This window comes from Sesamum indicum, linkage group LG9, assembly GCF_026168435.1.
Source record: "Sesamum indicum cultivar Baizhima isolate 11 linkage group LG9, ASM2616843v1, whole genome shotgun sequence".
Classification (NCBI taxonomy): domain Eukaryota; kingdom Viridiplantae; phylum Streptophyta; class Magnoliopsida; order Lamiales; family Pedaliaceae; genus Sesamum; species Sesamum indicum.
The window spans coordinates 3,878,491-3,892,336 of NC_142665.1; the positions used below are offsets into that span (position 1 = coordinate 3,878,491).

The window sequence follows — 13,846 nt, forward strand, 5'->3', positions numbered from 1 at the left end:
GTTGACAATTCAATACCTCCATCCAATGATTACATAATTTCATCAAACATGAGGGGGATATTTGTAATTTTTCAAACAACAAGAGGGTTTTCATAATTATGCCAAATCTAAGAGGTTGTTGTAATTTACTTTAACTTTTAGCACAACAACATGCGCTCGATCTGATAATAGTAGTGTATGAATGAAATTTTATTAGCATTATATTTAACTTTTGAGTATATATTGTGGCTATTTTGACACTTATGATAAAGTGTGAATGAGAAAAAGTAATTATAAAGGGGTCAACCATATTTTCTTATATATAGGAATTATGATGATTAAGGGTAATCATATGTGAGAAGACACCATCATATATATGTACTATTATCTCAATTAACTTTAGGTTAAAAAAAAAAAAACTACTTTTTGCTATTTAATAGTCTTAAAATAAATTCCATTCTGCAAGATTTTGTAAACCTAAAAAAGTCATATTAGCCGTACATATGATACAGTTGCTAGGAGTGTAGTTGAGAAAATTAAATATGTCATACTTAGTCATACCCTCCCCTCAACAGTTAGTACATATGTTCTTTACCGACTTTGGAGGATCCCTTGATTTGACGGAGACTCGATTGCTTGAACCGTGTTGTTGTATTTCTCTTTTTGTCTATTTATGCAATTTACCTTTACCGAAAAAAATTATTTTATTTATTAGTGAAATGAAATAAGAAAATTAAATAACTGATCGAAACTATTAAAAGGTTTTGAATTTAAATATGTACCAATGTAATATCAAATATTTATACAAACTTTACGAATTTATCATTTTATATGGACAAATATTGTTACGCAACAATAATACCGTTTATTTAATTATAATATATATTTTAATAAGATTTTATTTATAAAATATATGTACGCACAGACATTATTTCCTATTATCACAATTTATTACTAAAAATTATTTAGATGATAGTTTGATTGAGATTGAGTATGAGTTCGATATTACTAAAACTAATCAAATATCTAATGCGAGATATATATATATATATATTATATAATTTATGTATGATTTGAAGGAAAATAAAGTACATACAATTATAGTATGGCGGATAGAAATTTCATGTAATTTCAAATTGAGAACAGAACGTCGTCGTCCGTGACGAATTTATTTGTCGGGAAATGAGACATGAAAATGCATGACAGCTGATATGGAGGGGACCTGTCCTCACATTTCCTGCCCTAATTTTGCCCCTCCCCAATTATTTTCATTTTTTAATGCTATTTTCAGTTTAATTAGTTCAGACCAAATCAACAGTCATTATTATGTCCTATATCTTGCATGGATCAATTCGGATTTAATTTTTTATTTTAAATTTTATTTTGTCCGAATAATTCAATTTTTGCTCTGCTTTGCGATGAGGAAAAATTATTTATAATTAAAAAAAAAAGAAAAAAGAAAAAAGAGAGGGTTTGTGATTGGAGGGGAGTGATGATGAGTGTGGTCACACACACACACACTTAATAATTGAACTCTGTGCAAATTGTTTCTCCAAAGGTTGTACCATTTGGACCAGAATACTAGGAGAATACAAGCAACAAATTTCTCATTCCACCTTGATTTAATCGATCTATAAATTTTAATAGGCTTCTTTAAAATATATCATAATTATATATTATTTAAAAATTATACATATTTTTTTAAAATTAATAATTATTTAACAGATACCTCTTACAATGAGAATATTTGTTATATCTATCTTGGAATGAATGTGAGGACTGTATTGGAAAATTATTACTCAAACCAAATCTAATCGAATCAATTCTATCATGCCACAAGTAAATGTGATTCGTCATTTTTCGTGAACTGTACATCAATTACATAATAAGTATAGTATTTTTGTTGTACAGTTGATTTCGTTATAATCAAATTCGATTTGGATTAAAATTTGATATATAGCGGCAGATGCCAACATTATTTTCATCCGTTTGAATATAACTCAATAAAGAAGGACAGAAATCACGAAACCCCCTTGGAAGAATGAAGTATAAATAGGGATTCACAGTTTGTCAAACAAGTAATTTCATCCGTTTGACCATAACCGAAGAATTCATGATTCAAAAAAGAGATAGATGACAATGAAGTTTATAATTTTATTTATTTATTTGTGTTTTTTTTTTTTACAAAACTCGGAGATAATTTTTTTAATTAATTATACTAAATCTTTTTTTTAAAATATAAAATTATACTTTCTTTTGAAAAAATAAAAAATTACACTTGTACCCCTCCAAAAAAAATTATTTACACATGACCCCATTTTATTAAGGTTTACATGAAAAATACTGACATTAGCAAAAAATTATACAGTTTTTTCTTTGCTAATATCAATATTTTTCGTTCAAATAAAAATAAAAAAAAAAGATTAAGTGTAAGATGTGAATTTTCAAAAAGAATATAAGTATAATTTCTTATTTTTAAATGGCTTGAATGCTGCCGTATAGATAATTAAGTTGCTCTCCAAATTGGCCCCCATGACTTGAATTGAAAAAAGGCGATGCGTTTTTAAGCTTTTTGGAGTTGGGGATATGATGATTCTTTATGTTGTGTTAAAAGCGTGTTCTCCTCATATCATGCAATGATATCAACAAAAGCAGCCACCCCCCACCCATTGTTTCTTCCGCATGCACGACTTTGATGCGACGTCAAAATTCCCCATTCACTGCGTGTCTGTGCAATGGTAGAGTTATTTTATCATACCTCACAAACACGACAATCTGACACTCAAGTATTTCACCAAACCTCACTGATAATGTGTAGTTTCTCACCTTATGTAGGTGTATTTTAAGACCACAGAGCGTTGACTTGTATTGATGGAATTACAGTAATCAAGTTGGATAATATTCGAACGAATTTTCACAAAAAAATACATTTTACAATTACGGGTATTTTTATACGTAACGTGGGTTTCATCAGAATATCTGTTATGATTATTCTAAATCTGAATAAATATTTTAATTAATATATGTAAATATATTCATTTAATTTTATGATATTTATTTAATGATGAGTTTGGTAGGCCAAAAAGTTTAGTTAGTGCGATCAAAATTAATACAACCAACCAAACTTAGGAAGAAACAAGATTTCCAGCTGCCCTTCAATGGAAATACCCTCCTTTTATTTTTATTTATGTATTTATTTTGCTTTCAAGACTTTTTTTTTTTTTTTCTATCATAAAGTTTTTGGGCAAGACATGCTACATAAATTTAATTTTGGGATGATGCCACCATTTTCTATTCTACCTAATTTATGTTGTTTGCACTCCATATATCCTTTTCTCTTTGTTTTATTTTTTTAATCTATTATTATTACATTATAAATTTTAATTATAATAATTAATATATCAAGTAGTAATATCAAATATTCAAGAACTACTATTAAAATAAAATAAAATAAAGCGTGAAATATGTTATTCTGCGATTTTTCTCGATATAATAGAGTTTAATTGACCTCAACTCTTGATAATTATTATGGGTTCGAGCAAATTTCAAGAATCGTATATCATTTATGATTAAATGAAGTGCCCATGAGCACTTGGAACACTTAATTTATGGATGATTAAATAATATTTTCGACTCAATTATTTCGCCTGATCATATCTTTGGAAGCATGGAAAAGCCCATTTGATCTTCGTCTACTTACAAAATCGATAGTTAAAAACTCGTCTATTAACTTATAATTTAGAAAGAAAAATGATTAAGTGAATGTAGTTAAATAATTAAGCATAACTTTTCATCTCGGGAAGGTTCGTTTGAACGAAAAGATCTCGCAAAATCTCCCTTTTAACACCATAATGGCGGCTTATCTCACTAATTTTGGTGTTATCTCACTAAAATATTACTGTCTTTTCGAATGCAGATAAATAATATAGGGTTAGGGTTAGGGTTAACCTAACATCATAGACTATAGTACAACTTTAAATTTTGAAGTTTATCTTATGGTGCAATTAATGTATGTGTGTGTTTGTATGTTTGTGTGTGTGTGTGTGTGTGTGTGTTTTTGAAAAGAAAATGACTTGTGAAAAATTTGAAGTACTACAAGTGTTGCAAAAAGAGTTGGAAAAGTTTTCCCCAAAAAGCTACTTAAGGATTAAATAAAATATTGATGATCATATCATATTAAAGAAATAAAAAGTGATAATATTAATTAATCAATTAATTAGTTAATATTCCTAACATGTTTCCATTAATTCATACTGATTAGTGGGCCTGACACATTCGATGCATATGCAATAAAAGAGCAGAAAATTGATCAGATACGATAAATAAAAGTTTTATGATATATATCGTATTGTGATTTTCCTTTAAAATAAAATAAATAAATATGATAGTTATCATGAATTCGATGCCATATATTTCTACTGAAATTTATGGAGAAAAAAAGTACATATAACAGAGAGGAAAAAGAACAAAAAAAAAGAAAAGCATCCCATTATCATTTATTTTTTCAAATACGGTTAATTCAGTCCATACACATAATGCATACAGAAATAGTTACTCTACAGCACCATCCACCCTTAACAATATAGTACAGATATTGCCTGTTGGGGCAATATGCTGATAGGGTCGTCAATAGTCCGAGTCGAAGCGACACATCATTGTTCAAATTATTTGAATTATTATCGAACTTAACAGCATACAACGATGGAAAAAATGGTGTGGATATTTACAAATAAATAAATAAAGCAACATAATATGTTATTAATTAATGAAAAAAAAAAGTTGAGAAGAATATTGATAGATAGGACAAGATGAACCAAATTGGATTGGGTTAGGAAAATGTATATATATATAGTTTGAGTGGAAATATTGTCACCAATTTGACAAAAATATAAATAAATAAATAAGGGGGATTTTGAGTTGGAGTTGCACCATTTCCCAATAATTGTGCCATTATTACCACCTAAAAGTTGCTTTCCTTTAAAATAATTACATTATTAATATAATACTTAATAGTGCTACTTCCACGAGTGACGATTTTTATATTGCATGCCCCAAACCTTGCATGTATTGTCCTTGAAATTGCAATTAAGTTGTTTTTTCTTTTTTGAATTAACTGATTATAACTATATTATAAATTTTAATTATTAAAAATTAATATATTAATATTAAATATTAAATATTTATAACTAATCAATAATGACTAAAAAACAACTAGTATTAAAGTTGATTAACGCACATGCTTTAGTAAAATTTGATCCCATAGTCATGGAGTCTCAATTTCGCTTTCAACGTCGGATCTTATTGCGTGAAATGATTAAGGAAGTCGTTGACATTTAAAAATATTTAGTAATTATTTATTTAGATTTTTTTGAATCTCGAATACGGTTTTGGTACGAAAATTAAAATAAAAAGGCGAACAAGTTTTCAGCTAGCAGCTCAACTCATCTTACACCTTTTAACGAACATTCTTTCTGTCTAGAATTTGAATTGATTTGTTGAGAAGGTTTAAAATATCAAACACAATGTATTTCACGTATTGAAAATTGATCGTGACTCGTACGTAAAAATTAAATATATATATATTCATATTAATTCTTTTAATTTCAATGTAAAAAATTCAAAATTATGGGAAGCAAATTATTGGCAATAAAGTGAAAATGATGTATTGATTTAATCCGACTAATTAATTGCGGGATTAATTAGCATATAAATTTAAATAAAAAGAAAATGGAGAGAATTAATGAGTCAGCTTCAATAATTTTGGTATGAAAGATTTGAAAACGAAGTGTGTAATGAAAGTTAATGCAATTGGCAGACAGGATACTCCATTCGTTTCAATTTTATTTTCTTTAATATTTGGCTTAGGAAATGGAATGAGTTATCTTCTAGATTAAATTTCTTTTTATTAAAAAAAATTATCTTTGCTACATCACCAAATATATAATTAATAATTATAATAATCAATTACGTATTAAAACTTATAACTTAAAATTATTTTATATTTTAATTGAAACTCATCGAGAAATGCTCGTTTGAGTTTGATTTTATCAAATTTAACAAACCAAACTTAAAATATTCAGACGTTCAATAAGCTTACAAGTAGAGTTGGAGGTCGATTCGATTAGGGTGAAAATAAATCTGAAAGTGTCGAACTAGTCGAGCTTGGATAGTACATTTGATTCAAATAATGATGGTTTGAACTCTATTAAATCAATAAACAAATAGAACTCAAATACAATTAATTCTTCAAATTGGATATGTTAGACTCAATTCAATTTATTTACAACTCTGTTTTTTATTAGTTTTCGCATGTCATCTTCAATTGGAAAAGAGTTATAAAGCAGTTGGATTTTCTCAGTAGATGCACCTTATTATGTTGTTCCTTACATTAAAATATCAAAGGTTTTAAGTATATCAATAAATTTAAATTTAAATTCATGTTTCAACAAAATTAATAATAATAAACATCTACAGAAATAAGTTAATACTTAGATCAGTCGAACTCAAATTAATTGGAATTTGTAATCGTAAGACCTTAATCTTATCATTTTAGGTGGCCGTTGGATTGGATTAAGAGGGCAATAATTTAAGTTATTGTAATTAATTATAATGTTGTTGCATTCAGATTCAGGTGGTTAATCAACAATAGTGGTTGATGACTCTAATCACTAATCACACAATTAACGTAATCTGTCCATAATTATTATATGGATTATTGTGATTTTGGTGTTCTACTTTTTTACTAATTCCACTCCACTTTTATTTGTACTTAACAAAATCATAATCTTGCCCTCATTACATATACTTTCCTTTTTTTAGTGTACTTAAATTTGTAGTCACTGACATAATTTTAAAGTCGCGAGTTTAAATTCCATCAATATATGAATTATTATTAAAATAATGTAAATTAAAGTCTAAATTTTTAAACTCAGACCCATCAAATTTTTCGATATAAATATTTGAGCTTGAGCGTTGAAATTTTCAAAAACTCAACTCAAATTGGACCGGTTATAGCTTCTAATTTCCTTTCACCTTCATCAGCATTGTTTCAACTGATCCAAACGTCATATTTGATATGATACAAATGGAACTGAAACAAAAGCAGCGATGGATATGTTGCGAGTTCAAATACACAGTGCCCTGTTTCCATTGTTCATACAACATGAAACGTCGTCACTCCTCCGTAGAATACATTTTAAAGACTGTACAAAAGAGAGTAAGGGGGTTGGTGGTGGCAACCGTACAAGGACTTTTAGACATGCTTCTCTTTCTGGTTTACAGTTGCTGGAGACTATGAATGGTATTATTACCAGAAAAATCACATTTCACTAAAAGCTTACAACATGAAGCATTTTCATTTATGACCAATACATATGAACGCACTGGCATGATTAGCTGATAAGCATAACAAGCAAACTAGGGTCTGTTGTCGGACAGCACCATTCAAATGGAAGAATGTACTGTAGCTTGTGAAACTTCAGCGTCATTCTTCCCAACGTCTGCAATCAGAATTAAGGTTCAGATCATGCACATATATAGTAGTATCAAACAGAATTGCAATCTATATCTTATATTCACACAATCTCAAGTAAATTGAAAGCAAATATGGAGTTGGTAAAATACTTTGTGAGATGAGATGGACAAACAAACTAACAGCATTTTGTTTCTAAGGTCATTGCAGGCCAAGGCCTGTCAGTCAAGATGAAAGACGATGAATGGAAAGCAGGGGCGAGGGGTTGGGGCTGTATTTGTGAACATTGTTGACTTATCATTGTCATAATTAAACGTTAAGAAGCTTGTAGGGAAAAATGATGTTGCTGATTTACAAAATGAAAAGGAACTTCAGAGATACCTAATGGGCAATGAATTTAAAAAGAATCTATTATAACAGCTACCAATTGTGGTGTGGAGAAAACAGAACTCACTCAGTGAAACATAATCTGGCAAGCTCACATATCTGGGGCACGATTTTTTTGAAGTAACAATGCCGCTTTCGGTGTTGGAATCAACTGCACAATCTCGAGGCTGCCAAAACATCTCTTTTCAGAACAGGGCTTAAGTTACTCAAAAGGAGAAACAGGCAAAAGGTAGATTGAGATGCTAATACAAGCATAAATGACGAACACAAAATTTTTCAGGCATTCTTCCATCTACAAATATCAATACAAAGCCCTGCAAGTTGTATCATCCTTATACGAGTCACCATAGAAATCCTTACAAAATAATACCAGAATAACTGACCTTAAAATTCTTATCGAAGCATAACCGAAGTTCCTCAACAGCATCACCTGAGCATTCCAATTCTGGAGTTGTATGGAAAGCATTTTGAATGGCTGAAATAATGCCTCCTAAAGGATATTTTTCCGAGTTAGATGCTACATATCCAGCTTCTCTGAGAACTTCCTGCATGACATAATAAATATATAAATCAAGCAGTGGAAAACATAAAAGAACAATGATATAGCCAGGAAGAGAAGAGACATCTGCTAAGCTATGGTGCCATCAGATATAGTCGCAATGTTATTTTCAAGTCATACAGGCTTCTGTTCCATGGAGATAAAATTAGTATGAATGATTTTGTGTTTGATTCCGTGGAGGTAAGGCCTTTTGCCCCTGTACACTATATTGATTACAGCAAACCAGGAGGGGTCATAGGAAGCATCAGTCAACTTGACTAACATGACCAAAAACTCATTTTGCTTATTCAGTGCAGGTCATGTCTCAGTTCCAGTATGAGTAATCTGTAATTGTCAGGAAAGCCTAGTTCGTTGCTCCGTTCCCTGAGAGATGGAAGGCCCCAGTTAAGGCAAAGATTGTATTAGACTCCACCTACCTTTCTCCACATCTATATCTAGATAATATATTTGACTTCTGTTCAATTATGCCAAAGAGTGGGGTATGCTTTTCTTTAATTATTATTTTGTAATAACATATCCAAAAGAACACGTGTTTTTTATATTTTGCCGGGGACCAGAGCTCCTAAAGAAGTATGAGCCGAAGGCGGAGGGAAGGACCAAGATAGTTAAAATGATGAATCGAACCTTTCCAATCTTTAACAGGTCCTCCATGTTAATTCTTTGCATCGGGGTGTCGGTTGGGGGTGATGACACTTTGTGGGGACAAAAGAAGTAAAACCATGGAGTGGGTTTCTCCAGTCTTTGGCACATGCTACATTTTAATTCCTTTATAGTGCCTATCATCGATGTGGAAGCTCCTTTACTGTTGGAAACAACATGAGGACAGGAACAGAACCTGTCAGAACACTTGAAGACATTTCTTCAGTAATAGGAGGCTCACCATCCCTAAGCTATGTGATCACATCATAGAGGATATTGTGTCTCAAAAGCCTATTTGATAACCAAAATTGTAGCTATTTTACGTTTCCAACAGTAGGTTCCTATTTGATTAGAGCCCTAGTTGACATTTGAGATGACCAATGCAAGAGATCAGATACTCGTGAGCATATACAACAAACCTGCATGAGGACATACAACTATTTAATGAACAGCAAAAAATTTAATGGAAAAGTGCTCTTACCGTTATGTTATATTTGAAATAAATATTAAGTGTCGTCAAGAAGTACTTGTATTCATCTCCTACAACTGAAGAGGCACAAGTTCCATGCTTTTCTGCAGAATAAAGAAAATAGTGAGAAGTCTTAGCTTCTTCTACACTTGATGAAATTCTTTTTGCAACACATTATGATATTTCAAATTCATTATATATTTCTATGACAAAAGTACTGCTAACACATGTCTATATGAAATCACTGCTTGAAAAGTTAAAATCAAGCTACATCTCACATTAATACCTGATGTTGGGACAATTGATTTAGACTTAGACTAGCTCCCTAGGACCAGATTACCAATTCTATGTCTTTATATTATCATGTTACTGGACAGATGAAGCATATGAAGTATGTAATTCACAAATATTTTCAAGTATGCCATACTCTGACATCTTGAGCTATATCAAAAAAGACCCAGGGCTCAATGTGATGATTGTGTGTGGTTTAAGTGTACTCCACTTCCTAGTTAGACAGACAAACACATCAGCCTACAGAGAGAGTAAAGCATGCTAGACCGCAATGTGAATAAATTTTATGCATCTTCCATTCTTCCTCATTTATGTCACAGCCTGGTGTCTTGTTATTTCTTGTTTCCAACCATCGGGCTCGAGGCTTTTGGAGGTCAGATTATGGGGAAAGAAAGAATGAAAGGTTGAGATGGATATAGCATAATATTATGATAAAGATTTACGAGATCAACCACGTTCCAATAGTATCATCTAGTAACGCTACAGGGAACTGAGTGGAGGTCCGGTTAGACATGCAAAAGAAAATCAAATGATCAACAATAAATTCACAACTCAAATTGCCACATATCATGCAGTAAACATCATCAGGAGCACATAAGTACATTCAGCAACTCAGTTTCCACTGACATCAAAATATACATATGATAAGCTGTACACATCAGATAGCAAAAGAAATGATAAAGTCAAAGGAGAATTAACACTTCAAGAAGATGTTTACCCCACTGTTTCCAGATGTTCCGCAGTCCAAACATGACAGAAACAAAGGAGTAATTATTAGTTCCATGTAGTATCATTACAAATTCTGAAGCAAAGCCAAGAACTAACAAACCTCATGTTCCCAAAATAATCCTTTTCCACCATGGCAGTTTGATGGAGAACTGCAGCTTAACGATGGCCAGAACTTGTTCAAGGCACCAAGCAATGTCGAGATCTGCAGTTTTCATAATTATAAGAATTAAAAAAGTATGCAGTTGTTGCCAAGATAAAAAAAAAAACCTATGCTTTTAAAAGGTAAATCTTCCTAGAGAATGACTGTGATTAAGTAGCATGTTACATAGAATTTAGGAATTAGGTAAACAATCGCCTTGTTCCCCATGGACAAAATCCTTCGGGAAAAAAGAAGGCAATGAGCACTGCTCTAGCGTATGAGATAGAAATAAAAGAAGGAAACAACACTGCTCTTCGGTATCAGATGTTGATAGAGGTAGTATCACAATCAAAAAACCTAAGCTTCAACTTTCCTTGCTGACTATCAATCTATATAACTAAACTAATCGGACAAACAGGATCAAATTTCTTTCACAGGATCTTGCCGTGATAACTCAAGATCATGAATATGCGCAAACGATTCATACGCACATGCTACATTAACATTTTGATTTTACTTATTTTTTTCTCTATATAAGCTTCTAGGGCCGTCATCCTACTTGGTATATTTAATCAAGACATATCAAGGTGCACTAAGTAGGAAACTAACATCTTCTCCATTACAGGAAAAATGATTGTCTCGACATCTGAATACTATTAGTGACCTCAGTTCAAAGTTATCCACCAATGTGCTTAGTAGCACCCTGTAAGTAGCTTCATGTCTTCACCAAAGAGGGCTCTCAAACCAAGTGATATATGCAAAACCCAATATAAGGCGGTAACAAGTGCATATTCAAACGGCACAACAACTTACTCAGATTTAAGCTTGGGAATATGTACATATGTCCTGGAATCTAAAGCATCTCCATATGTGTACATAGACTAAAAGACCGACGAAACTTATACCTCTTTAACATCGAATCTTTTACCATTGCAACATGCAGGCCAAGTTCCATCATTATAATCTGGCCAAAGTCCATCTGCAAAGAAACAAACATCAAGTGGACATTGCAAGTTAATCAGAAAAGCTAATAAAACTCTATTCAACATTATATTTATCTGCATCTTATTTGAGGTATAAATTTGTACCTATCTTCATTCCTACAATTTAACAAAAAAAATTAAACAACAAAGGCATGCATAACTTAAATTCCAAATTGCCACAAAGTTCATACGCCTATCCTAATTTCAATTTCAATAATGTCAAAAAATGGACTTACGTATTGTAAACCCTGTCGGCGCATTTGAGCTGGAACAAAACGGAAGCAAAAGTAAGTTCCATACAGCATTACTATGCAGTTATCTAGACAAAACAAAAGAATACTAAAGAAATGCTTAAAGTAGCACGAAGAAATAAATCACGCCAAGGGAATGCAGGCAATTAAGAATAGGCTCAACTAAGCCTGCTCCAAACAGTTCATGTCTTTGTAAGTTCAGTAATCTTTGAAATATTCAGTACATCCACACAAAACACATACAAGAAACATGTGAGTGTAAATCATATAATATGCAGGTAACTAGCAAACCACAGACGTCCAACATCAAGAACTTTAAACATCATTGGTTGCATTGCTATGGGGTCTAACTCTCTAAGACTCATCTCATAGCAATTCACAAAATCACACAAACTGCACATGTTTCCAATCATCTGGCAAATGAACCTCCATTCATGAGTCTCGCTCTTCCACTATAATACAAATTTCACACGCATTAGATACTTTAACTTAATAAACAAATCTAGGAAAAGGAAACCCTTTGTACAGCCACTTTTAACAATTACCAGAGAACACTCATCGTTTTTACTTTGCTTTGACATATGAATACGGCTTGGCATTATTATGCTGGATCCAAACATTTAAGATGGCATGGCAAAGCAAATCAAAATAGAACCTTCTTCGGTTTTAGATATAAAATTATAAGGTCAATGGGAACAGCAGAAATTAGTAAAAATAATAGAGCAAAGTGGATTTTCACTGTGATACTGATGTGTTTATGTGAGATCAGTTCAGCCAACTTTACTAACTCAGATATCCATGAAGTTATTAAATACTAAATCAGCTAACTTCCCCTCTTCAGAATCCACCTTCACAAATTACAGAACCAAGATACAGAACCAGGCTCTCGCACTACCAAAAATGTTAACAGTTCGCGAGACTTCCACAAACCATCCACCACCCAAAAATTAATCATAACCTTCATCTAAATTCATCCACATCCATCAACAGATTAAACTACTTTGCTCTTTTCATTAAATAGGTAAAATAGAAAAGTGGTTGGAGAAACTTCACCAACAAAATAGCAAATTTTTCAGCGGAAATAACAAGACCAATAAGAGTACCCTCGACAGCAGCCATTGGAGGAACAACAATGGCGAGTTCTGTGGCATACGGTACCCGGCCATTGGAGAGACAGCTTGAAGTAGTCAAACTCTCTCTGTTTATGCCCTCCCTTTCCCAACACTTCTCCTACATCCCCACCAGCACTGATCTCTACGATGCAAAACAATCCAATCCAGATAATTACCAAAAAGACCACAGATCGAAATGCGAAATTGAAGGGAGGCGCGACGAGGAGAGAAGCCATTGGGTGTGATCTGAAAATGGGATTGCTGTGGGATGAACACTTCGAACTCATTTAATAGCGGTCAAAAAGCCGGCAAGGGCAGGAAATTTGGGACTGTTACTGCGGTTGGGCTGTTAAACGAGAAAAAACATATACCGTAACGGCGATATACAAAATCTGTTAATTTTGACTAATAAATTAATTAATTTATTGGACGAAAATAAAATTAAAACTATTAAACATAATTCTTTAAATTATAAATTTTTTTTGTGTACTTATATCAAATATTATAATATGTTGTAGAAACAGCAATTACAGTTAAAAAGACAAAATAGATATCTTCCTTGAAGCGTATATATTCGCTCTCTTTAAGAAAATTTAAGTCCACTGCAACAAACTTTTCACGAATCTAACAATATCACTTTTGATTTATCTCCTCCAGGAAACATCATCCCGACAATGTCATACAACTCTAACCACTCTGGAAAAGTAGTAGAGTTCAAAACTCCACAAAAAAACAACACTTTCTAACAACTAATATAAATCTCTGTTATAATTGCATATAGTATTTGTGTATATGTGTGTGTCAAAATAAATAGAGTTATGCTTTGTTTAGCAGGTG

General features: G+C 32.0%; 1 protein-coding gene across 1 annotated transcript; it reads right to left on the reverse strand.

The window, feature by feature from the left end:
- Positions 1–7,070: 7,070 nt before the first annotated feature.
- RNS2 (ribonuclease 2) lies at positions 7,071–13,317 on the reverse strand. Its single transcript, XM_088885444.1, is given in 8 exon segments — positions 7,071–7,478; positions 7,905–8,004; positions 8,221–8,382; positions 9,517–9,608; positions 10,621–10,726; positions 11,569–11,642; positions 11,883–11,911; positions 13,001–13,317. Coding segments are annotated over 8 exon segments (915 nt in total). The 5' UTR covers positions 13,297–13,317; the 3' UTR covers positions 7,071–7,422.
- Between the last annotated feature and the right edge of the window lie 529 nt (positions 13,318–13,846).